Source organism: Brienomyrus brachyistius, chromosome 2 (assembly GCF_023856365.1).
Source record: "Brienomyrus brachyistius isolate T26 chromosome 2, BBRACH_0.4, whole genome shotgun sequence".
NCBI lineage: Eukaryota > Metazoa > Chordata > Actinopteri > Osteoglossiformes > Mormyridae > Brienomyrus > Brienomyrus brachyistius.
The window spans coordinates 2,805,566-2,827,068 of record NC_064534.1 but is presented as its reverse complement, the minus strand read 5'-3'; the positions used below and the strand labels follow the sequence as shown (position 1 = coordinate 2,827,068).

The 21,503-nt window shown below is 52.6% G+C and overlaps 1 protein-coding gene across 2 annotated transcripts in view; it reads right to left on the bottom strand.

Moving 5' to 3' along the window:
* Positions 1 to 569: 569 nt before the first annotated feature.
* The window catches only part of LOC125714473 (LIM/homeobox protein LMX-1.2), a 58,566-nt gene continuing 37,632 nt past the window's right edge, over positions 570 to 21,503 (bottom strand). For both annotated transcript variants that reach the window (XM_048985137.1, XM_048985128.1), the window contains 6 exons: positions 8,944 to 9,176; positions 6,848 to 7,023; positions 5,934 to 6,011; positions 5,612 to 5,678; positions 2,952 to 3,113; positions 570 to 1,687 (listed from right to left, as the gene is read on the bottom strand). In XM_048985137.1, coding sequence (XP_048841094.1) covers positions 1,530 to 1,687; positions 2,952 to 3,113; positions 5,612 to 5,678; positions 5,934 to 6,011; positions 6,848 to 7,023; positions 8,944 to 9,176 — 874 coding nt within the window. In that variant the 3' untranslated portion in view covers positions 570 to 1,529. The remainder of the gene's footprint in view (positions 1,688 to 2,951; positions 3,114 to 5,611; positions 5,679 to 5,933; positions 6,012 to 6,847; positions 7,024 to 8,943; positions 9,177 to 21,503) is intronic.

The window sequence follows — 21,503 nt, the reverse complement described above, 5'->3', positions numbered from 1 at the left end:
CTCCCAGTGCCGGACCTCCCAGTGCCGGACCTCCCAGTGCCGCGCCGGCAGTGTCGCCGGGTGAAGCAGGAACGCGTTCCTAACGGACTGCTCCATGGCAAGTGCACTGCTGAATGTCAGGCAGTGTGACGGGAGCCCCTAGTACCCCCCCAGCCCCGCAATGGTCCTGACCTCCAGTGCAGAGCTGTAGTCGGGGCCATCCCTTCACCGCCTTCCTGAACGACTCCCCAGCCCGTGTGTAAGACCCACTGACATCTCAATAACGATGGCTAATAATTAATAATAATAGCCTGATTAATAACTTTATTAATGTTTACAAAGGCCAGTACGGGAGGACCAGAAATAACTCCCACCTTTAACGTCACACTATGCCCCCCCCCAACAGACCGGATCGCCCCCACCTTTCGCCCTCCCAAAACCCCCCATTTCCATCTCAAAAGGAAGATTAGACACCTTGTTAACCGCTCAGTGTGCAGGGATGAAACAGGCGAGTTCTTCATCCCCGGGACCTGCGCCGCCTTCGCCTCGCTCCGCTTATTTCCCCGCTGTCAGTGAGATGCCACCACGGGTTTCATTTCGCTCAGTTTATTCATAGTACCAACAAACTTTGGTAGTTTAGCAAATCGGTGCATCAGGAGAAACGCACCGTTGACGAAGTGTCTCGATGAGTGTGAAACGAATAAATAGCACAAATTCTGCTGATCTTACAGCTGAGTTTGGAAAGGAACAGACGAGTTTAAACAACATACACATGGGAGATGGTGAGGCGCTTTACTTTACTTTTTTTTAAATAAAGCTTTATCGGCTCCTTATGTACCTTCGGAAACACGTTATACTTTAATAAATAGCATGTAGTCCACTCTGACATGCACGACCCACTGAAGCTGGAAACATTCCTGCCTATTTACATTCGAACCCGGAACGGCGTGTCCTCCACAGCCCTCCAACACTCCATCACTCTGTGGCTACAGGGACTGACACACCCTACGGCGATTTCGCCAAACACACTTTAAGAAGAAAACATGGTGCCCACACAGTTATTTTTACATCTTGGAATCACACAAATCCTTTTTTTTCTTTTTTCTGTAAATCACTTCTGTGGCTGAATGTTCACATAGTAACGGTGAGTTCATGCACTTTGACACCTCCCTGCACTCCTATCTTTGGGTGGGGATGGGTAAGGGCTGTTTATTTGATCGACTGAGGTTTTTAAAAATCAGTGGCTTAGGTTACGCGTGTGTCGACATGGGCCAGTACAAGCGCAGCCCCTCGGAGACTCGCACGCGAATCGTCCCGTGGGGGTCCTTGGGGGAGGGGGGGGGGTGAAGTCTTCAAGTCAGTTTTCAGCACGTTTGGCTCAGAGGCAGAGAAAATGGTCATCATCTTTGTCTTTGTAGTCGTCTGGTGGGTTTTTGACTTTTTTTTCTTTTCGCTCAGGTTTCTTCTTTGCCCCAAGAGGGCCGGCGAGTCCCTCCGTGAGCCGTGTGCGTTTTCATGTCCGTTCCCACCACTTCCCCCAAAAGGCGCCTTCAGGATGCGAAGTAGGAGCTCTGCATGGAGTAGAGTCGGTCGATGGGGTTTCCCACGCGTGCCTGCAGGGAGCCCACGTCGGACGAGGCCATGAAGCAGTCGCTCAGGCTGGTCAGGGAAGTGTCACTGTCGATGTCATGCAGGATGGAGTCGCTTCCTATCAGGGTGACAAGACAGGGCGGGGGAGTTATTGGGGTGTTGCATTCAGTCAGACCTAAGTTTGTCCCCAGAAGAATGCCCCCGTCCTCGAGAACACGATCCCTCGATTAACCATGGGGCGAAACCTTTTCAGATTCCATGTGTCATGAAAAATGAAAACTGGACATTGTTTATTACGGTGTCAGAGCAACGAAATAATCAGCCAAGACTTTCTAAATGACAGGCTTGTGGTCTGAAGACTCAAATTATGCGTCACTGAGCCCCAAAAGAATGTCTTAGAGAACAAGGCCGTGACAGGCACAGAACCACGGGTACAGAGCCATTGGCTGACCTGGGAGCGGCACGACGGCACTGGAGCAGACCAGCCGCTTAACTGCGAGAGCCTGCCTGCGCAGAAGCCTTCATTCTGCCTGGTACCAGGCTTTATTGGGCTCCCTGGGCTGAAGGAGCACCGCTTCATCAGGGACGGGACAGCTTGATGGAGCCTGCATTTTTAATGAGCATCCCACATTATTGCCTTTCTATCTTTCTCCCACGAAATTAGGGTATGTGGGAGACGAGGCCGGGAGAGACGCGGCCCGAAGCAGAGGCCACAGCTTGGATCTTTCTGGAATGTGGAGGATCAGACCAAGGAATTTTCTGCTGCCCCAGCTCACCCAGGTGCTGGTCCCTCCGGACCTTTCTGCTCGCACGGATCTCTGCAATCTACCGCGGCTGGTCGGCGCTTCCTTTTACTGGAGTTCACATCCTCATCCATTCCTTAGCAGATCCAGCAAAGCAGCCTGTAGTCCTGCCAACGGCCCCAAATCTCATCCCGGGATGTTAACCTGAAACCAGCTGATCTTGGTGTTCCAGCACTGCACCCTTTGATGGTTTAGCCTTAAGGAGGCCATCTGCCTTAGATACATATCTGCTTGTTACAAACTCTGGAAATACAGAGGCAGCCTCCTTAACAAAGGAGATTGGCCAGGCTGGAACGTGCATACGCACATATAAACAAAACGCATGCATACAGAAACCTAACAACCTGCTGAACGTCCCTCACGGTGATGTTTGCACTGTGACAGCGTGGCGGGTACTGCATCACTTTCACTTTTTGCTACCATTTACCTCCATTTATCATGCGAGCCTTCCCAGAATTCCTTGCCATTGCATTGACACTGCATGGCATTACACTGCACACTGCATATGGAGGGGGGCACTGTCCTACGCAACAGTGTTGTGGTGGCAGGAAGGTGGACGGGGCGAGGTCTGTATCTCACCGTATGGGTTCATGTGGTCACCCGGCATCTGTGGGGGGGTCAGGCCCTGCTGGAAGGGGTCTGTGCTGTACCCATTCTGATCCATGGCCACCAGCGGCTGCTGTGGGGGGGGCAGCGGTGTGTACGAGCTCATCAGACCCTCCATGCGATTGGACATCACCTCTGCAGCACAGAACAAACACAAGCATTGTGAGGGGCATGGTGAGGGGCGAGGTGAGGGGCATGGTGAGGGGCGAGGTGAGGGGCATAGTGAGGGGCGAGGTGAGGGGCGAGGTGAGGGGCATGGTGAGCGGCAGGGTGAGGGGCATTGTGAGGGGCATTGTGAGGGGCAAGGTGAGGGGCATGGTGAGCGGCATGGTGAGGGGCATGGTGAGGGGCATTGTGAGGGGCAGGGTGAGGGGCGAGGTGAGGGGCGGGGTGTGGGGCATGGTGAAGGGCGAGGTGAGGGGCATGGTGAGGGGCGAGGTGAGGGACATAGTGAGGGGCATTGTGAGGGGCAGGGTGAGGGGCAGGGTGAGGGGCGAGGTGAGGGGCAGGGTGAGGGGCATTGTGAGGGGCAAGGTGAGGGGCATGGTGAGCGGCATGGTGAGGGGCATTGTGAGGGGCATTGTGAGGGGCAGGGTGAGGGGCGAGGTGAGGGGCATGGTGAGGGGCAGGGTGAGGGGCGAGGTGAGGGGCATGGTGAGGGGCAGGGTGAGGGGCGAGGTGAGGGGCATGGTGAGGGGCGAGGTGAGGGACATAGTGAGGGGCATTGTGAGGGGCATGGTGAGGAGCGAGGTGAGAGGCATAGTGCGGGGCATTGTGAGGGGCGAGGTGAGGGGCGGGGTGAGGGGCATTGTGAGGGGCATGGTGAGGGGCATGGTGTTGGGCATGGTTGAGGCCTCTCAAACAAGTCTAGGGGCTGTGATTAGATTTCATTGGGACTCGTTTCCCAGTAGTGTACATGTTTCCCCATTCAACTGATGGAGAGCCAGCCCAGAGGCTACCCACATGGATAAACACCATCAACAGCTGTAATCAGCCAGGACTCCGCTCTTTGATCTTCTTATAACCACCTTATTTATTGTCTAATAAGAGACTGTAAGTGTAATTGCATGCGCCTGTTATAAACTATTAAAACCTGTCTGTTCTCATCAGGATGAAGTGACTGAGGTAAAATGATCTCCTCAAAGCCCTCAGGTGTGTGTGTGTGTGTGTGCTTGTTGTGTGTGTCTTTTAAACAGGCTCCCTGATCTATGTGGTAGACTTCTTTGGGGCCCAGAGCCCACCCCAGCGGGCATTAACACACCATGTTTTTGGATGTCTCTGAGAGACCATTCCCCCATGATGGACAGGCCCAGCCTTCCTCCATTTTGCTGACAATCTGACATAATCCCAGCTAAGATGTCATCCAAGTCCCAGAAACTAATCTCTACAAATTATATGACAAATTATACAGTTTTACAGCTTGCACTGTTCCACGTTTATCTCTCTTTCTGTCTGACTAGCCAGGCAGGGCTCTGGGTTTCATTAATTATCTTTCTCCTTTTTGGATTTCTTTGGGCAGCCAGAACCATGGCGGCTGACATCAAGCTGCCCGGCTCCCATCCAAAGCTGTCATCTGACCTCACACCCCTCAGCTAGTTACTAAACCTGGGCTGTTGCAATAAATAAATAATCCATTATAGAGGTATCGCCTAAGCAGCTTAAACCACGATGATACGCTGTTTCCAGGTTTTCTTCAGTGGGTTGATGTAGACTTTTTCTTTACAGATAGTCTGTGATTGTCCATCATTGGTGGATGGTGGGGGAGACCTGCTCTATGGCAGGCGTGGTGGTCAGGGACCCAGGCTCTAAGCATTGCTCCCTGCATTTAGGCTCCAAGCCCCACCCCTCCACCCTGGCACTAAGCCCCGCCCCTCATTCTCCACACACTAAGCCTCCCCCTTCAGACACTAAGCCCCGCCCATCCCCACTCCCAGGCACTAAGCCCCATTCCTCGTCCTTCACACACTAAGCCCTCCCCATCAGGCACTAAGCCCCACCCCAAGACACTAAGCCCCAGTCTGCCACACTAAGACACACTAAGCCCCGCCCCTCCAGGCACTAAGCCGCGCTCCTCATCCTCCACACACTAAGCCCTCTCCCTGTAGGCACTAAGCCCCACCCCTCATCCTCCACACACTAAGCCCTCTCCCTCTGCGCACTAAGCCCCACCCCTCATCCTCCACACACTAAGCCCTCTCCCTCTGTGCACTAAGCCCCGCCCCTCATCCTTCACACTAAGCCCTCTCCCTCCAGGCACTCAGCCCCGCCCCTCATCCTCCACACACTAAGCCTTCTCCCTCCAGGCACTAAGCCCCGCCCCCCATCCTCCACACACTAAGCCCTCTCCCTCCAGGCACTAAGCCCCGCCCCCCATCCTCCACACACTAAGCCATCTCCCTCCAGGCACTAAGCCCCGCCCCCCATCCTCCACACACTAAGCCCTCTCCCTCCAGGCACTAAGCCCCGCCCCTCATCCTCCACACACTAAGCCATCTCCCTCCAGGCACTAAGCCCTGCCCCTCATCCTCCACACACTAAGCCATCTCCCTCCAGGCACTAAGCCCCGCCCCTCATCCTCCACACACTAAGCCATCTCCCTCCAGGCACCCACCCACTCAGTGGCCTCTCCTCACCTTGTCCAAGCCTCTGTGAGTTCTGCTGCTCCTGCTGCTGCTGCTGTCTCCTGGCCAGCTTCTTCATCTAGGGGAGGAGGGGGAATGAGAAAACAGCCCCGAACCCAGAGTGCCCCCAGCGTGACGTGAGAATGGATGGCCGCTACCCAGAGGTTCACCCTGTAGTGAACCAGAGGCGTGTGCAGCAACCCACATGAAGATGTGGTGGACAGTCGGAGGTAGACCATGCACGGTCATGGTCAGGGTCTATGTGCGTGGTGGGGGTGCCTTTCCAGGATTTAGTGAGCGGCATGAGTGTCAGCTGAGGTGGACGTGTTCTTACCTTGGCCCTCTGGTTCTGAAACCACACTTGCACGACTCGCACGCTGAGGCCGGTTTCCGCAGCCAGCGTCTCCCGTACCTAGGGGCACACAGAGCGTCTGAACCTCCTGGGAGTCAACACACCCAGCATGCCCCCCCCCAGCAGTTCTTTGGGTTCTATGTGAAAAAGCCACGTGGGTTTTGGTCTTGAATCTTCAGGGATGTGGTGGGGAAAGGGAGCGGGGGTCATAGCAGCACTGGGATCCGCAGCCCAGCGGATCGGAAAGCCACTTCAAAGATGCCCTTTGAAGCAGCTGAAATGTTTTGAATGGGTCAAATTTACAAGGAATCAACTGGAGGCTTCAACCGCCCCCCCCCACCTCACCCGCTCCACAAATGTCATGTGACACACACTGAGGTGCCCGAGAAGGTTGCAGAATATAGCACACTATCCATTCATACATACATTTTCTCAAACTGCTTGTCCTATTCAGGGTCACCAGGGGTCCGGAGCCTATCCTGAAAGCTACGGGCACAAGGCAGGGAACAGCCCAGAATGGGGTGCCAACCCATCGCAGGGCACACTCACACATGCACACCTATGTGCAATTTGGTAACTCCAATTAGCCTCAGGCTATTTTTGGACTGTGGGGGGAAACCAGAGAACCTGGAGGAAACCCCACGAGGCCAATTCAGGCATGTAGAAGTGGGTGGCAGCACAGACCGGGACGGCCCACCTCGGTAAATGGAAACGGAAGGGCAATCGGAACACTGCTCCGGTACCCATGGCACATGGATCAGACTCCCTACATCGCACACGTTTTCCAACACCTTGATGGTTCCAGACAGCCTCCCTTAGTGGTTGCCTTTTCTTTAGCACTGCTGTACCAAATTACACCAGCAGGGAGGCACTATGCCCACGCACCCCAGCCTCACCTTGCGGCAGGGCTTGGAGGAGACCTCGAAGGAGGCCTTGAAGGCGCGCCGCTGCTGCGTGGTCAGGATGGTGCGTGGTCGCTTGGGCCGCCTCGGATCCTTCGCGTCATCCCCCTTGCCCTGTACCCCTGACCCCTTCTCCAGCTTGATGTCCAAATCCTCATCGTCGCTCTTGTCTGTGGAGAAGAAAAAAAAAAAAAAACATGTGCGATTTAAAAAATTATAGCCATCTCACTGGGACGGGAACGGACATGTTTTTAAAATCACAATTCTTCGACAAATGATGAATTTTTTTTTTTGCTTTTATGTTCACCGGGAATTAGACTCTGCACAAGTGCAGCGTAACAAGAAGAGTCGAAACATGTGGTTTTAATACTCTGTTATCAATCTGGTACTGAGAGATCGGGCCACATACATTATCAGGCGCCCAGAAAAGCACACAGCCATGAGGCAAACACATCCATTTGTCACCAGGCTGCGCGGTTAATAATTCACCGCGCGGTATTTCAGCTGTTTTGCACAAAATAAATCTTTGATAAGAATCGTGCACATTTGTGGGTCCACCTTCATGCAGGATGTGAGCTGGAAGGACTGGAAAAAATGTACGAAACATGGCTTGTGAGGCAACATAAAAATTAAAAAACAAAAAGAACGACAGTAAAAAGAGCAGGGAGACCCGTCCCCCACCTTGGCGCTGGTGAGACACGAGGCCTCGGTACAGGCTGCTGTCCTGGGGCTTTAAGATTGCTTCCCGAGCAGGGGACTGAAGGGAGATATAATCCCCCCAACATTAACAATCCCTCAGCACAGGGAACATCGCCGCTTTCCGTCAGCAATCTCATTTAACTTCCTGACGAAAGCACCCCCACACCCCCCCGAGCTGAAGTCTCCAGCCACTCAGGCTAAATCGCTCTGCTGCTTTCATAATTATTATGAGCCCGGGGGGGGGCACTCTGTTTATTGTTCAGTGGATCAAAGTTTCATCTCTTACTAAATGATAACCATTATGCATAATGAAATAACGATCGCAATAAAAAAAGAAAAAAAAAAGCACAAAATAAAGGCGCAGGACTGCAGAGTTCCCGTGCTGAAAATGCGCCCCCTGGAGTTGGGGTTCCAGCAGTGCCGCAGTGTCACATCCCCCTGCCGCTGAGGGCCACCCCATCTTTCTGCCACCGATGGCAGCTGAATTGCCCTGATACTCAGGGCAGCTGCATAACCCTGCTGCAAAGGCCTGTCACATCGCCCTGCCACTGACAGCCGTCGCATTGCCCTCGTGCCAAGGGCTATCGTATCGCCATGTTACCAAGGGCCACCGCATTGACCTGTTTTCATGGGCCATCACACCGCCCTGCCACATCGCCTTGTTGCCGAGGGCAGCTGCATCGTCCTGCCGCCGAGAGCCATCGCATCGTCTGGTTGCCGAGGACCACCGCATTTGGTGATTAAACTGGCAAATCATTTCGGGGATCTGCAAATATCGGCAGATGTGAGCGGGGGGGTTGTAAAAATGTTTTCATCCGCTGTCATCTGCTTTTAATACCGCTGCCCCCGGCTCGCTCCGCAGCTGACTGACAGGGAGGCGAACGGGACGCTGACGCCTGGAGGTCAGCTTGGCTCCGTGTTAACGACTCCCGCTCCGCACGTCAGGGTGAAGAGAGAAAGGGGAAGCGGCCCACTGTGGTTTGGGCGCGGCTGGGGGGGACGCGCGTCCCAGGGCTGGGGGGCAAGGACTCGCCCGGATGGGCCCGACAAATCTCCTGACCTTGGTCTCAAGCTAAATGAGAACCAGATGGAGCTGAACATGAAGGCCTGGCAGGAGGCCTAGTGGTGAAGGAATGAATGACAGGGAGGAGCAGATAAGGCGCGCGCCCTCGCTGCAGCTCGAGCCGAAACACCGCCGTCGGTGGAGGAGATTCCAGCTTCCTCCGGAGCTCGGGGACGCAGCGCTAACACAGCGAGGCCATACCATGTCAGGCCTCTTCTTCGGGGGTCTGATCCCAGCCTGTGTCATCGTTTAGTACAGCCCCCCCCCCTTCTACCATGTGAAACTTTCAGGAATGCCGACCCTCCCCCCGGCTCCACCCCCTCCTCACCGGAGTCGGAGTCGTCGGGGCTGACGGAGCTGAGCAGCTCCTTCTCCTTCTCGTAGTCGCTCTTGCACAGCAGCTGGCCGTCCTTCAGCACAAACTCGTCGCCCTTGCGCAGCTGCCGCTCGCAGACGCAGCAACAGAAGCAGCCCAGGTGGTAGACGCACTCCAGGGCGCGCATCACAAACTCGGTGGGCGCGATCTTCTCCAGGCAGCCGCTGCACTTCGTAGCGAATAACCTGACGGGGCAGAAGAATGTGAGGATTTATCATTTTGGACAAAAGTATCTTCCAAATAAAATAAATGAAGCAAATGTGCTTCAGGCCACAAATGCACCATTTTCCCCTACTGTCATTTTAAAATATTTCTTTAAACTGGAAACAAACTGAAACTCCCGACCAAATGCTAACATTTTTTTCCGATTGATGGTAACATCTCCTCCGCACTGTTAGCACCCATTCCTACAGATGCTACAATCCATAACCATCAATGTCATAATTCGTTCCTATTGGTGTTAACACATATTGGCTAATGCTAACCGTGTTTCTACCAATGACAAACTCCATAACTGCCAATGCAAACATTTGTTCCAGTAGATGCTAATACATATAGCTGCCAATGCTACTCCTACTCCAACTGATGCTAAAATCCATGACTATCAATGTTAACATTCGTCCCTATTGATGCTAACACGTATTAGCCAATGCTAACCTTGCTGCTACAAATGCTAAAATCCATAACTACCAATGCAAGCGTTTGACATCCATTTCCATATCTATTTGTATTCTAATATTCTTCCAGTGCTGATGTAAATTCCTGACTGATGCTAACTTCAAAATCTGACAAACACGTGCAACTATGTAAAAAAAGAAGGCGGGAACTGGGCGGTAAGAGCTGTCATGCTAATAGCACAATGGACACATTCATGACTGAAACAGGATATCCGTACGTATTGTTACTTCTATAATGACCCACACCTGATACATCTATCCTTGTGTAATAGTACGTTTCAGTACAACTATGTGCGATCGGCGCACAGCTAATGTTCCACCCACGAGTACAGGAGGCTGAACCCAAAGATCGATCTTGCCTGCCACCAGCGTTCGGCCTGCATCCAGGCAAGTACTGCAAGGACCACTGGGAATTTCTCAGAGCAAGACGGAGCATGTCTCCCAGCAGAAGGAGTTGAAGACTGACACGCTGGCTGAGACCTAGACTTGGGTCGGTTATTTATGATTAACACTTTTAAGCTTGTGAGGGACACCTTCAGGTGACTTAATTCTAAATATGAAAACACAGTAATTTGACACTATGGGATTATTCGTCTTCAAACTGCTTATCCTGGTCTGGGAAGCCAAGGAGCCCGTCTCAGGCTTAACAGGCCGTAAGGCTGTAGGACCCGGGAAATCTGCACAACACATAAGGAACTTGGAAGGCTCGGCTACACACACGCAGATGAGGGCTTCGAACCCTTCGACCTTAGCAGCTACAGCCAACACCCCCCCCTCCCGTAAAGCAGCCTCATTTAAAGGTGCTTGCATTCCAGTCACGGCCATGTGAGATGTTCTTAAGAAGCCGGCATGTCCGCAGTCACAGAACGTTCCAGCTTTTAGGGCACAAAAAATGTTCCTCTAGGCGAACGACAAAGGGATTGTACATATTGGCAAACTTGGGTTTTATGAAAGCAGGTAATCTCTGACTTATTTTAATAGTTTAAGGGGATTACTGCTTTACTATGGAAACAGCCAAGGCCGCAGGCTGGCAGCCGGAGACCCGCTTGCCGGACAAAGCAAACCCGCCACTCTACCCGAAGTCATAGTGACCTGCCAGGCCGGTGGAGGGCGAAAAACTGCGTTAGAATCACCGGCGTGGGTCCATCAGGAAGAAGGACCAGAGCAGATAGGGGGGTGATTAACACCACACGTTCACAGTACCCAAGGGCACAGACACCCAGCGAGCCAGCCGGGAACCCGCGTCTCACGTGCCAGCGGCTTCCTGGGAAACCTTACTTACCGACATTAGCTGATTGATGGGATTTTACAACAGTTCCTGTCAGATGAGTAAAATTTTATGGAAATAATAACAGTAAATAAAACTGCTTATTCAGAAAAACGGCATCACCAGGTCTCGATTTACCAGCATTTTCTTCAATAGCTGGCTGAGTGTGCAGGACTGGGCCACCCTCAGACTGGGAACAATGGGAGTGGGGTAAACCCTTTGATAAATATGTCATGTTCGCGCCACGGGTCGAAATAAAATGTTTCTTTAATGACGGGCACCTCACGCTGGACTTTCCTGGCTGGAGGGGAATGAAGGAAGAAAATCGCTCATCGCGATGGCCTCACATTCGGGGGTCTGCATTCACCTACAAAACCCCTCCACTTTAAACCATCTCACCCAGACGAAAACACTTTTCCCTTCCTTTCTGAAATACCATTCTCCACTTTAATCTCATAAGCCGTTATTTTTCTATTTCCACTCTCTGTCACTTTGCATTACTTTTTCCCCTGTAATTCCGATTTGTTCCTTCTGGAATCTTCCTGACTGGCTTTGTCCTAGAGTTTAATCCCGACTTTTCCCCTGGTTGTGGGCCGCCTCTGGCCCGTCCCAGCAGGGTTCAGATGGAATGTCCATGCGTGACGCCTTCACCATGGCAACCACGCCTCCCCAGGAGAGCACCGGCCCCCGCATGCTCTGGCAGGGAAAGCCTTTCACAAGCGGCCAGCGGAGGTAAATCCTTCTCAGGGGAACAAGGGGAGTTTGCAGGGGAGCGCTGGACCAGGGATTTAAGCTGCCCCCTCCCCTTTGAAAGACACAGTGACTCGGCCTCCTGCTGGTCTGGGCACAATCAAACGGGGGGTGGGGGGGAGAGTAAACCCAGCCTCTGAATGACACAGGACCCGGACGGTGGAGCAGTCTAAATCCCCAGGAGGTCTGTCCTCCAAGAATGCTCTTTAAGACAACCTGGTGATGACTGGGCCTCAGGGCTGGGGGACGGGCCAAAAGCACAGCCTCATCCCCATCCCAACTCCACACAGTGCTGAGGGGGCCACACCATACTGTGAAGCCCATATTTCATGTTGGGGAGAATGAGAGCCAGCTCGGCGGGTTTTAACCTGGAAAGACACCCTCACCGTTTGGGAAGAACAGCGGGAGAGAGTCTGTCTACCCACTGCCCCTCTATAGCTCCCGCAACTGGCCAATCAGGCTGGGGCTTCCGCTACGACGTTCCTTACTGTACCGGTCAATCAGGCTCAGACTCCCGCTACGACGCTCCTAACTGCACCGGCCAATCAGGCTCAGACTCCCGCTACGACGCTCCTTACTGCACCGGCCAATCCGGCTTGGGCTCCCGCTACTAGGCTCCTTACTGCACTGTCCCCGCCAGGCTACTGAAGCTGCGAGGGGGGGTCTAAGGGACGCATGGAAGGATCATTCGCTGCAGTTGGAGCGTTCTACCTGGTAGAAGCATTTCTGGGGCGGGGGGGCCCACGTTACGAAAGAGGGGTTAGTCTGCTTGGGCGGGGGCCAGGACCTTATGACAGGGTTCCTTTCGAGGTCTTGGACTTCCCTCATACCCAGCGAGTTTGTGCTGCAGATTTTTGCTGCCACCCCCCCCCCCAGCACCTGTACACGCAGATTTGCTGATAAGGCCCCCCCCCCCTTTCAGGACCCACCAGAGAGCTTGGGCTGGTGTAAGTTCAATATTGATTTAGCCTTTTCCCACACGTAACCCTGTTTGGGGGGGGGGGGGGTAATCTCTTCGGATAGCGGTGAGGGATCCCTCTGACATAATTACCAGCTCTCACTCATCCTTACGCACTCTGTCTCTCACCCTCCATCCATCGTTTGTTTGCACACCTCATCCCTACCCCTCACCCCCCTGAAGGCTTACACGCTTCCAGAGCTGCTTAAAAGAGGTAAGTCCTTCATAATGAAACTGGCCAAAAGCTGGGGGGGGGGGGGGGGGGGATCGACGGATGCAGACAAAATAAATAATGTTGAGCGTTAATGTTTCAGTGTGTGGGAGGGAAAAAGCACTGGGGGGCGATGCACAGACACACACACTCACACTCACACAGACACACACACACACACTCACACAGACACACTCACACAGCTCATATACCCTTATCATTGTGTGAACCGCTCACTCATTTCTATGGCATGACCCTAACCCATCCCTAAGCTTAAGTAACCAAACGAAAAAGAAGACATTTGGCATTTTTAGCTGTTTGATTGCAACACCATACACCCCTCGTACCCGAAAGCGAGGGCATGGGCACCCAACAGGCCGCCCAGGAACCTGTGTGCCAGGTACAGTACCAGCGGCTTCCCGGGAAATCATCCTTACGAGTTTCCGGCACGTATCATGTCACTGCCGGCCAATCTACGGGATTTTCCAACATTTCCGGTCAGGTGAGCAAAATGAAATTAGAATGTTGATAGCAAGGAATGAAGAACGAAAAGATGTGTGACAGACAGACAGAGTCCCCCACTTTTACCGTCACCCTGATGAAATGATTTGCATATCTTCAGAAACTTTTCCTGCAGCCCTGAGGACCATGACGAGGCAGGAGAAAAGGCAAACCTCAGCGGGAGCGAAGTTACACCCCACGGCAGCAATATTAACGTAATAACCGCGTAAAAAATGACCCAATAACTGTGTGCTTATGAGCGCGTTTCCGTACGCGATGCGGGTAGCGGTGGGATAGAATGAGCCCACATAAACAGTGCCTGCGGTCCCGGGGGCCAGCTCAAGCCACCCTTTTAAAGCTGCTTAATCACTACCCGCTTTTTAGCACATTAGCATAGTAATGGCCTTTAAATTGGGGCCCTTTGTTTTTTAATTAAGCTCCCAGCAGGTAAAAGTAAAGCACATTAGCAGGGAATGTGTGCGAGGCTAATAGCCCCCAGGAACGATCTACGACGCAGCAATCTTACACTTCCTGCTCTTTTCACTCACGCATCAGCCATCACTGAGACTTTGCCCCCCCCCCCCCCCCCCCCCGTTGGTGATTTTTTCCCTGCATTTATTTGTCCTGATGCCCTTCACAGGGGCTGTGGGTTCTCTCAGAGATGGGGATGGTGAAAACCTCGAGGGGGGAGGACTTAATTGTTGTTTTCCCTGCATAGCAAATTTTCCTCTTGTTCTTTAAGTTACACACAATCATCCTCAACTCTCAGATGCGGTTCACTTGGCTCCATCGCAGCTCCGCCCACTCACAAGGCCCACTCACAAGGCCCACTCACAAGGCCCACTCACAAGGCCCACTCACAAGGCCCACTCACAAGGCGCACTCACAAGGCCCACTCACAAGGCCCACTCACAAGGCCCACTCACAAGGCGCACTCACAAGGCCCACTCACAAGGCCCACTCACAAGGCCCACTCACAAGGCCCACTCACAAGGCCCACTCACAAGGCGCACTCACAAGGCCCACTCACAAGGCCCACTCACAAGGCCCACTCACAAGGCCCACTCACAAGGCGCACTCACAAGGCCCACTCACAAGGCCCACTCACAAGGCCCACTCACAAGGCCCACTCACAAGGCCCACTCACAAGGCCCACTCACAAGGCCCTTAACCCCAACTTCTCATCTTACTTCTGCAGATGTGATGAATTCATCACAAGATGGAGAAACAGGTCACTGAAGCCCCCCCCCCACCCCCAACACACAAACAAATGCCAACAGCTTCTCCAGTCGTGGGGGTTATACTGGATGCAGACTCCTTGTCTCCCCCCCCCTCCATTTAACGCGCCCCCCCCCCAGGCAGTGTCTTGGACTCTGGGCTGACTGTATGGTATTCCTACTCTCAGCTTCATCCCGTCAGATTCATGCAAGACAGAGATGATCCAACCTGTCTGACCAGTATGAGTAGCACCCTGCCGTGTCACTCCAAGCCAGACCGCATGCCTGCACACCTGGCTAGAGGTCTGCCGTGAAGCCCCCCCTCAGAACACACTACCCGTGGCAATCTTATCATAGGGTCGTAAGGTGCAACTCACCCTCCCGACTGTAGAGGGCGCCATGCCTCAGACCATAGTGTGAAAAGTTATCCTTGTTAAAGTCACATAAAAGAATAGGCACCCTCATGGACCCCCCTCCCCCCGCCACAGAATCACTCAGATTTCTGACCAAAAATGGGTGACATCAGACCTCCCAGTATGGCATTCTACTGGCCAAGCAGGAAGTCAGGGTGTGGGTGCCTTTCACGGGGGCGGCACAGGTGGAGATGGCATCCTACCCCGCTACAGCTGTCACCAGACCATTTCAGTATACGGTGACATTCGGTGGATTCCCCGGCCCACACGTCCCGGACGTCCCCCTGCATTGCGAGCCTGAGAGCGGTTGTGTGGCTCATTGGAGACCCGCTTCCTGTGGGGCTCGTGGCAGAACTGAGTGCTGACCGCCAGCTCACCCCCCCGGCCGCATGTGTCCTGCAGTACATAAACGGGGGACATTAAAAATAATTAAAAAAAAACACCTCTGCTTTTCATCACGGGGTTGGAGTGACTGTAAAACGCCATGCCTCCGCAGCTACCCAGCAGGGGGTGTGACATCTTTACAGCATCAAGACCCTGACATCACAGTGCGGCCCCCCCACCCCATTTTGCCCTGGATGCAAATTCCTGAAGGCCCATTTCATACCCACAACAACCCCATCGCCAGGCGCCGGTGGGAACCTCCCCCAGGCTAATCTGACTGAAGCAGTGCATACCCCCCCACTCCCCCACAGCTGGAAGTAACCCCCCCCCACTCCCCTTATGGCTGTAAGTGCAGACCTCCCCACTCCCCTTATGGCTGTAAGTGCAGACCTCCCCACTCCCCTTATGGCTGTAAGTGCAGACCTCCCCACTCCCCTTATGGCTGAAAGTACAGACCTCCCCACTCCCCTTATGGATGAAAGTGCAGACCTCCCCACTCCCCTTATGGCTGAAAGTACAGACCTCCCCACTCCCCTGATGGCTGTAAGTGCAGACATCCCCACTACCCTTACGGCTGAAAGTGCAGACATCCCCACTCCCCTTATGGCTGGAAGTGCAGACCTCCCCACTCCCATTATGGCTGAAAATACAGACCTCCCCACTCCCCTTATGGCTGGAAGTGCAGACCTCCCCACTCCCCTTATGACTGGAAGTGCAGACCTCCCCACTCCCCTGATGGCTGTAAGTGCAGACATCCCCACTACCCTTATGGCTGGAAGTGCAGACCTCCCCACTCCCCTTATGACTGGAAGTGCAGACCTCCCCACTCCCCTTATGGCTGGAAGTGCAGACCTCCCCACTCCCCTTATGACTGGAAGTGCAGACCTCCCCACTCCCATTATGGCTGAAAATACAGACCTCCCCACTCCCCTGATGGCTGTAAGTGCAGACATCCCCACTACCCTTATGGCTGGAAGTGCAGACCTCCCCACTCCCCTTATGACTGGAAGTGCAGACCTCCCCACTCCCCTGATGGCTGTAAGTGCAGACATCCCCACTACCCTTATGGCTGGAAGTGCAGACCTCCCCACTCCCCTTATGACTGGAAGTGCAGACCTCCCCACTCCCCTTATGGCTGGAAGTGCAGACCTCCCCACTCCCATTATGGCTGAAAATACAGACCTCCCCACTCCCCTTATGGATGAAAGTGCAGACCTCCCCACTCCCCTGATGGCTGTAAGTGCAGACCCCCCCTCTCCCTCTACAGATGGCCCATACCAGCCATCAGATGTGACATGGCCACCCCTCAAAAACGAAGATGCACCCCCTGATCAGCAGACGCGAAACCCTTTGGGGGTGTTGGGGGGCACTGTGTGCCATTTTCCATGGACACTCTCAGCAGATCTCTCACGGCAGGAATCCAGAACCAGCTCTCCGGCATGGGAGCCGAAATGCTGAAAACAGAAGGCTGGCTATTTGGATGGGGGGGGGGGCAGGAGAATAAATATTAATAAGTGAGGGGGGGCAGCTTCTCAAGGACCTTTAAAGCCTCCAAACACCTGTGAGCATTTTCACAACAGGCCCCCTTCTGACTGACTTGGGAGCCTCGAAGCGCCCGGTTCTGTAATTACGCTTGACCCTGCAGGGCGAGACACTAAGGAACAAAACAAACAGTAATATGAGGTGCGGGGGTCTGTAAATATGTAAAGGGGGTCTGTGAAGACCGTGGAGAAGCAGCGTGATTTCTCTACTGCTAATCTGGTCACCGAGCACAATATGGAGGTGGATTTGGGCCCCCCCACATGCCCAGTCCCTAATGAAAAATTCCGTTGCCCCATACAAAGGTCAAGAGAGCGCCACCCCCCCCCACCCCATGCCCCAAGCCCAAGTAGTTTACTAACGCTGAGAGGACACTGGACTAAGGGGGGGCAGTAGAAGTGGGATCTGAAAAAAAAGAAAAAAAATACCCCCCCCCCCACTCTAGTCAGCCTTGTGCCTCGGGCCTTAAGGATTCTGGTGTGAAGAGAAGTATTTGTCTGGGTTTTAATTAGTGCGAGTGATCCCTGGGATTATTGCGAGGGTGGCAGGACGGGGAGGGCGGCAATGTTTACTCAGCAAAGATTCCGTCTGAACCCAGGACCGAAGCGAATGTCTGACGAGGCAGTGGGCGTCAGTGGGATGGTTCCCCACTTGTCTGCTTGCCCCCCCTCCCCAGTAAACCTCTTAACCGTGAGTGGCTGGCCCTCCCTTTGCATACGCGCTCCTCCTGAGCTCTGCTTGATTCGAGATGGAGATTAGCCGGCTAATCCGATCCTATTATCTTCATCTGACATCATTTCAGTTGAGAGGGGATCCCCAGCCAGTAAATCCATCACCCCCCAATCACTCTACGCACTCGTGGCCCTGCAGCCGGTCAGAGTGTCGATCCGGGGACTCAGGTAGGTGGTCCCCAGGAAGCAAAGCTCAAGCTGACTCCCACAGAACCTCTTCAGCATAGTGAAGTATGATGATGTATGATGAAGTATGATGAAGTACGGTGAAACATAGTGAAGTATGGTGAAGTATGGTGAAGTATGGTGAAGTACGGTGAAACATAGTTAAGTATGGTGAAGTATGGTGAAGCATGGTGAAGTATGGTGAAGTATGGTGAAGAATGGTGAAGTATGGTGAAACATAGTGAAGTATGGTGAAGTACGGTGAAACATAGTGAAGTATGGTGAAGTAGTTGTGGGTGATATGGTGATACTTTATCGCAACCGGTTGCAATTGTATCCATAATAAGCGTTTCAGAATCACAGTACATCTACATTTACTTTTATTCAGCAGATGCTATTAAAGTGCTGTGCAAATAAGGCAAACAGCGCATTACAAACATAGGTGCTGTTGATGTGTCGACTAGGTATTAGTGCAGCTAGGCTGAGCTTCCATCGAACCACCAGGTACAAGTGCGCGTCTTAACACTTTATTATAATGTCTATCACACGACGCCTGCCCTGTTGGAAAACAGTACAACGATAAAAAAAGACTGATGTGAAACAAAGTAGTTTGAGTCTATGTAACATGTCAATGCCGTCTGTATATCTCACTTCATTGTCAATTATCTGTCTCAGCAGATCTCGATTTAGTAACGAGACCTTAACTAAAAACTGAATGGATCCTGAGTTAGCTAACTTGCTGAAAAAGTAAACAAATTTTATATCCTGTTCAAATGCAAAAAAGATTGTAAAACGTCATGATGTAGCAAGCTGGCCATATGGAATAGTATCGGTTCCTACAATGTCCTCCCCACTGGAGTACAGTCTGGGGGCTGTTTTTTTATTCTCCGCCTCTCTCCTCATGTTATTCTGTTTCTTTTCTTCTCTCTGTTTGCCCCTGTCTTCCTGACCTGTCTCCCTCTACTGTGATGTTTGTGTATATGTGTGGTCGGGTTGATGGCCAGTTTTTTCGCTGGTACTTATGACTAGTGACATGGTGTATTGCAACAGCAATAAAGGATTCTCATCATCTCATCATCATTATAGTACAGTCGGTGTGATCCAGTAAGGAATTCCCCTAACCCTAATATGAACCAAGACCTTCCTAAATCAAGGCAATTATATTTCTGTGATTATTTAGTGGAAGAATACAAAGTCACTACAGTTCAATAATCCAGAACATATATAAAATATCAAAAACTTCACAGGTGATGGTGGTACCTGTCTGTAGCATACATTTCCCAGCCTGCCCCACTGGGGGGGCGCTGTCATAATTGTGGAAATTCCTGTTTAATGGACACCCCCAGCCACGCTAAGGCCGGAACCAGTCGCTGGCTCCATGCAGCCGGAGGACCGGAACCATCTCATTAATGAAAAACGGGAAATAAATAATAAAGTTTATAAAAAATACAGCTGGGTGATAGCTGTATCCAGTGCGATATTAAAGCTGGCTGAGATGAACGGCCTGCTGGGCACCGGCCCCCTCCCGGCACGACATTCAGACATTGCCGTCTGATGGTGGTGTGGGGGGCTTGGCACTCAGGCCAGCTGATGCTAACCGCCCCCGAGGATTCTCAGAGCCAGCGTGAACAATGAGCGTGCGCGGTGGTCATGTGATGTGGGTGGGCGTATGTCACAGTTTAGATTTACTCATCGGGAAAGATGACAGCGGAAAAGCGAGCGATCCACCGAAAAAAGGGCCAGCGGCCGGGAGAAGTAGGAAACAACCTTCCTGCCATAAATTAGGAAAAGCAGGCTAAAGACGCAGTTTTTTTTTTTTTTACAATAAACTTTCCAGCATGATAAATGTCACTGTCATCGTGAGGGCAGAAGCAATGCAGAAGTAAAAGCGAGAAGGCCCTTTTTGCTGGCTTCTGCCGTCGAACGGCAGGGCCTGAGATCAGCAAAACATGCTGGAGTGAGTTCCAGTCGGCAACATCAGGGGAGCTCGGACTGGCGGGTGTCCTTTGCCTCTGTGGTACAGGGCGACACTCGCCAGGCAAACAAGCCTTTTCAACGTGAAGCACAGAGAGGAAAGTGTGGCCGTTGCCACGCCGACTGCACAGGCCCTCCAGCCCTGCAAGAGAGGGGACAGTATAGGAATCTGAGGGGGGGGACACCCCGATCCATCACTAATGGCCTGCCACCCCCTCCACAGTGAATAACTGGCCCATCTCATCTGGATGGGCCTTAAACGCGAGGCGTGGCTGGCTGAAGCTAATAAAAACGTTAGCGGCACGATAACTAAGCTTTATTGCGCTGGCTTATCTCGTTTCCTTTGTAGTGCTGACAGGGTGCTTCCATCGGGGGCTGCCAGCACGGTAAACATACAGACAGACACACACACCAAACACACACACTGACCCATCTCTCTCAAACCAACCAGAATATTCTGCCTGGAAAAAGCTGTGTTGCGAAGCCGTGATCCAATCTGGTCCAATTCGCCTCCCTCCCCTCCCACTATAATAAGGGCTGCAAGGTACAACTGCAGCACAATGATCTGTCGTCGGGCCGGATGAGACTGTGGACACACACAGACAGGCAGCCAGACAGATAAACACACACAGAGACACATACAAAGCAGATAATGTATGAATGTCTTCATGATCCTTTCATGTCTGCCTGTGACACTTTTACGACCATTATGATACTGTAATGTTACAACATGATGCTTTTATGTCGGTGACATTGACGTGCATATTGGCGACGCTGTTCCCTGTTTGTTTAAGATGCTGCAATGCCTGTCTAAAGAGCTGCTTTGAATCCCGTCCAACTTCTAATGCAGTCGCTAAATAAAACAAAGCAGCCACTTGCCATCCAATTGACCTCATGCAAATAAACTTAATAAGTGCAGTGTTTCCTGGGGAACTGAGAAAACAAACACGATGGCGAAGGGTCACCGGGCAGAACCGTGGTACGGCGTTTATCCAGGTAGAAGGAGGAAAAATAAACATTTTTAACTGGTGCAGATTCGATCTAGGATTGTTTAGAGTTCCACATCAAGTTGCAATAAAAAACACAAAGGCATCCAGATGGGAGGAAGCAGACCATCGGCATCTTCCTGTTGATCAGTGACAGCGGCCAGGGTGGTCCTGCCCTCCTGTCCACAGGTGAGAGACAGCGGGGCCCTGGCATGTGGGCAGCGGGGCGGCACACAGCACGGCCACGTCTGCTCCGAGCTGGCCTACAAGCCTGGCCGTGGCGTGGGCCGTCTCCATGGTGACAGCCGAAGGAAAAAAAGAGGCGGTGGGATGCGCACAAGGACCCAGGGCAGAAGTACACGTGGAGTCCCGGAGGTAGGGCGGCGACACAAACAGCCTGTAACGTCTAGACACCAAACCATAAAGTGAACGAACGCACAGTGAACAACAGAGACGTGGAACAATAAAGGAATTGTCTGAAAGACCTGCCAACACATGTATTATGTATCAGCGAAGGGGAGATGTTTTTATCGCGTTCATCGCGTTGGGGAATTTTCGTTCCCTTCCCATCTTATGTTACCATGCGGCTATTCTTTTCACGTCTTCCAAGTGTTCAAGTATGTATTTCGCCCCAAGAAATCTGGCAGTGGAGCCGTTTGATGTCCCTGTACCCCCCCCCCCCCCACCCCCACATGAGCGAGTCACGGCAGTCGGAGAGGAACAGGTTCCGAGGAATCCT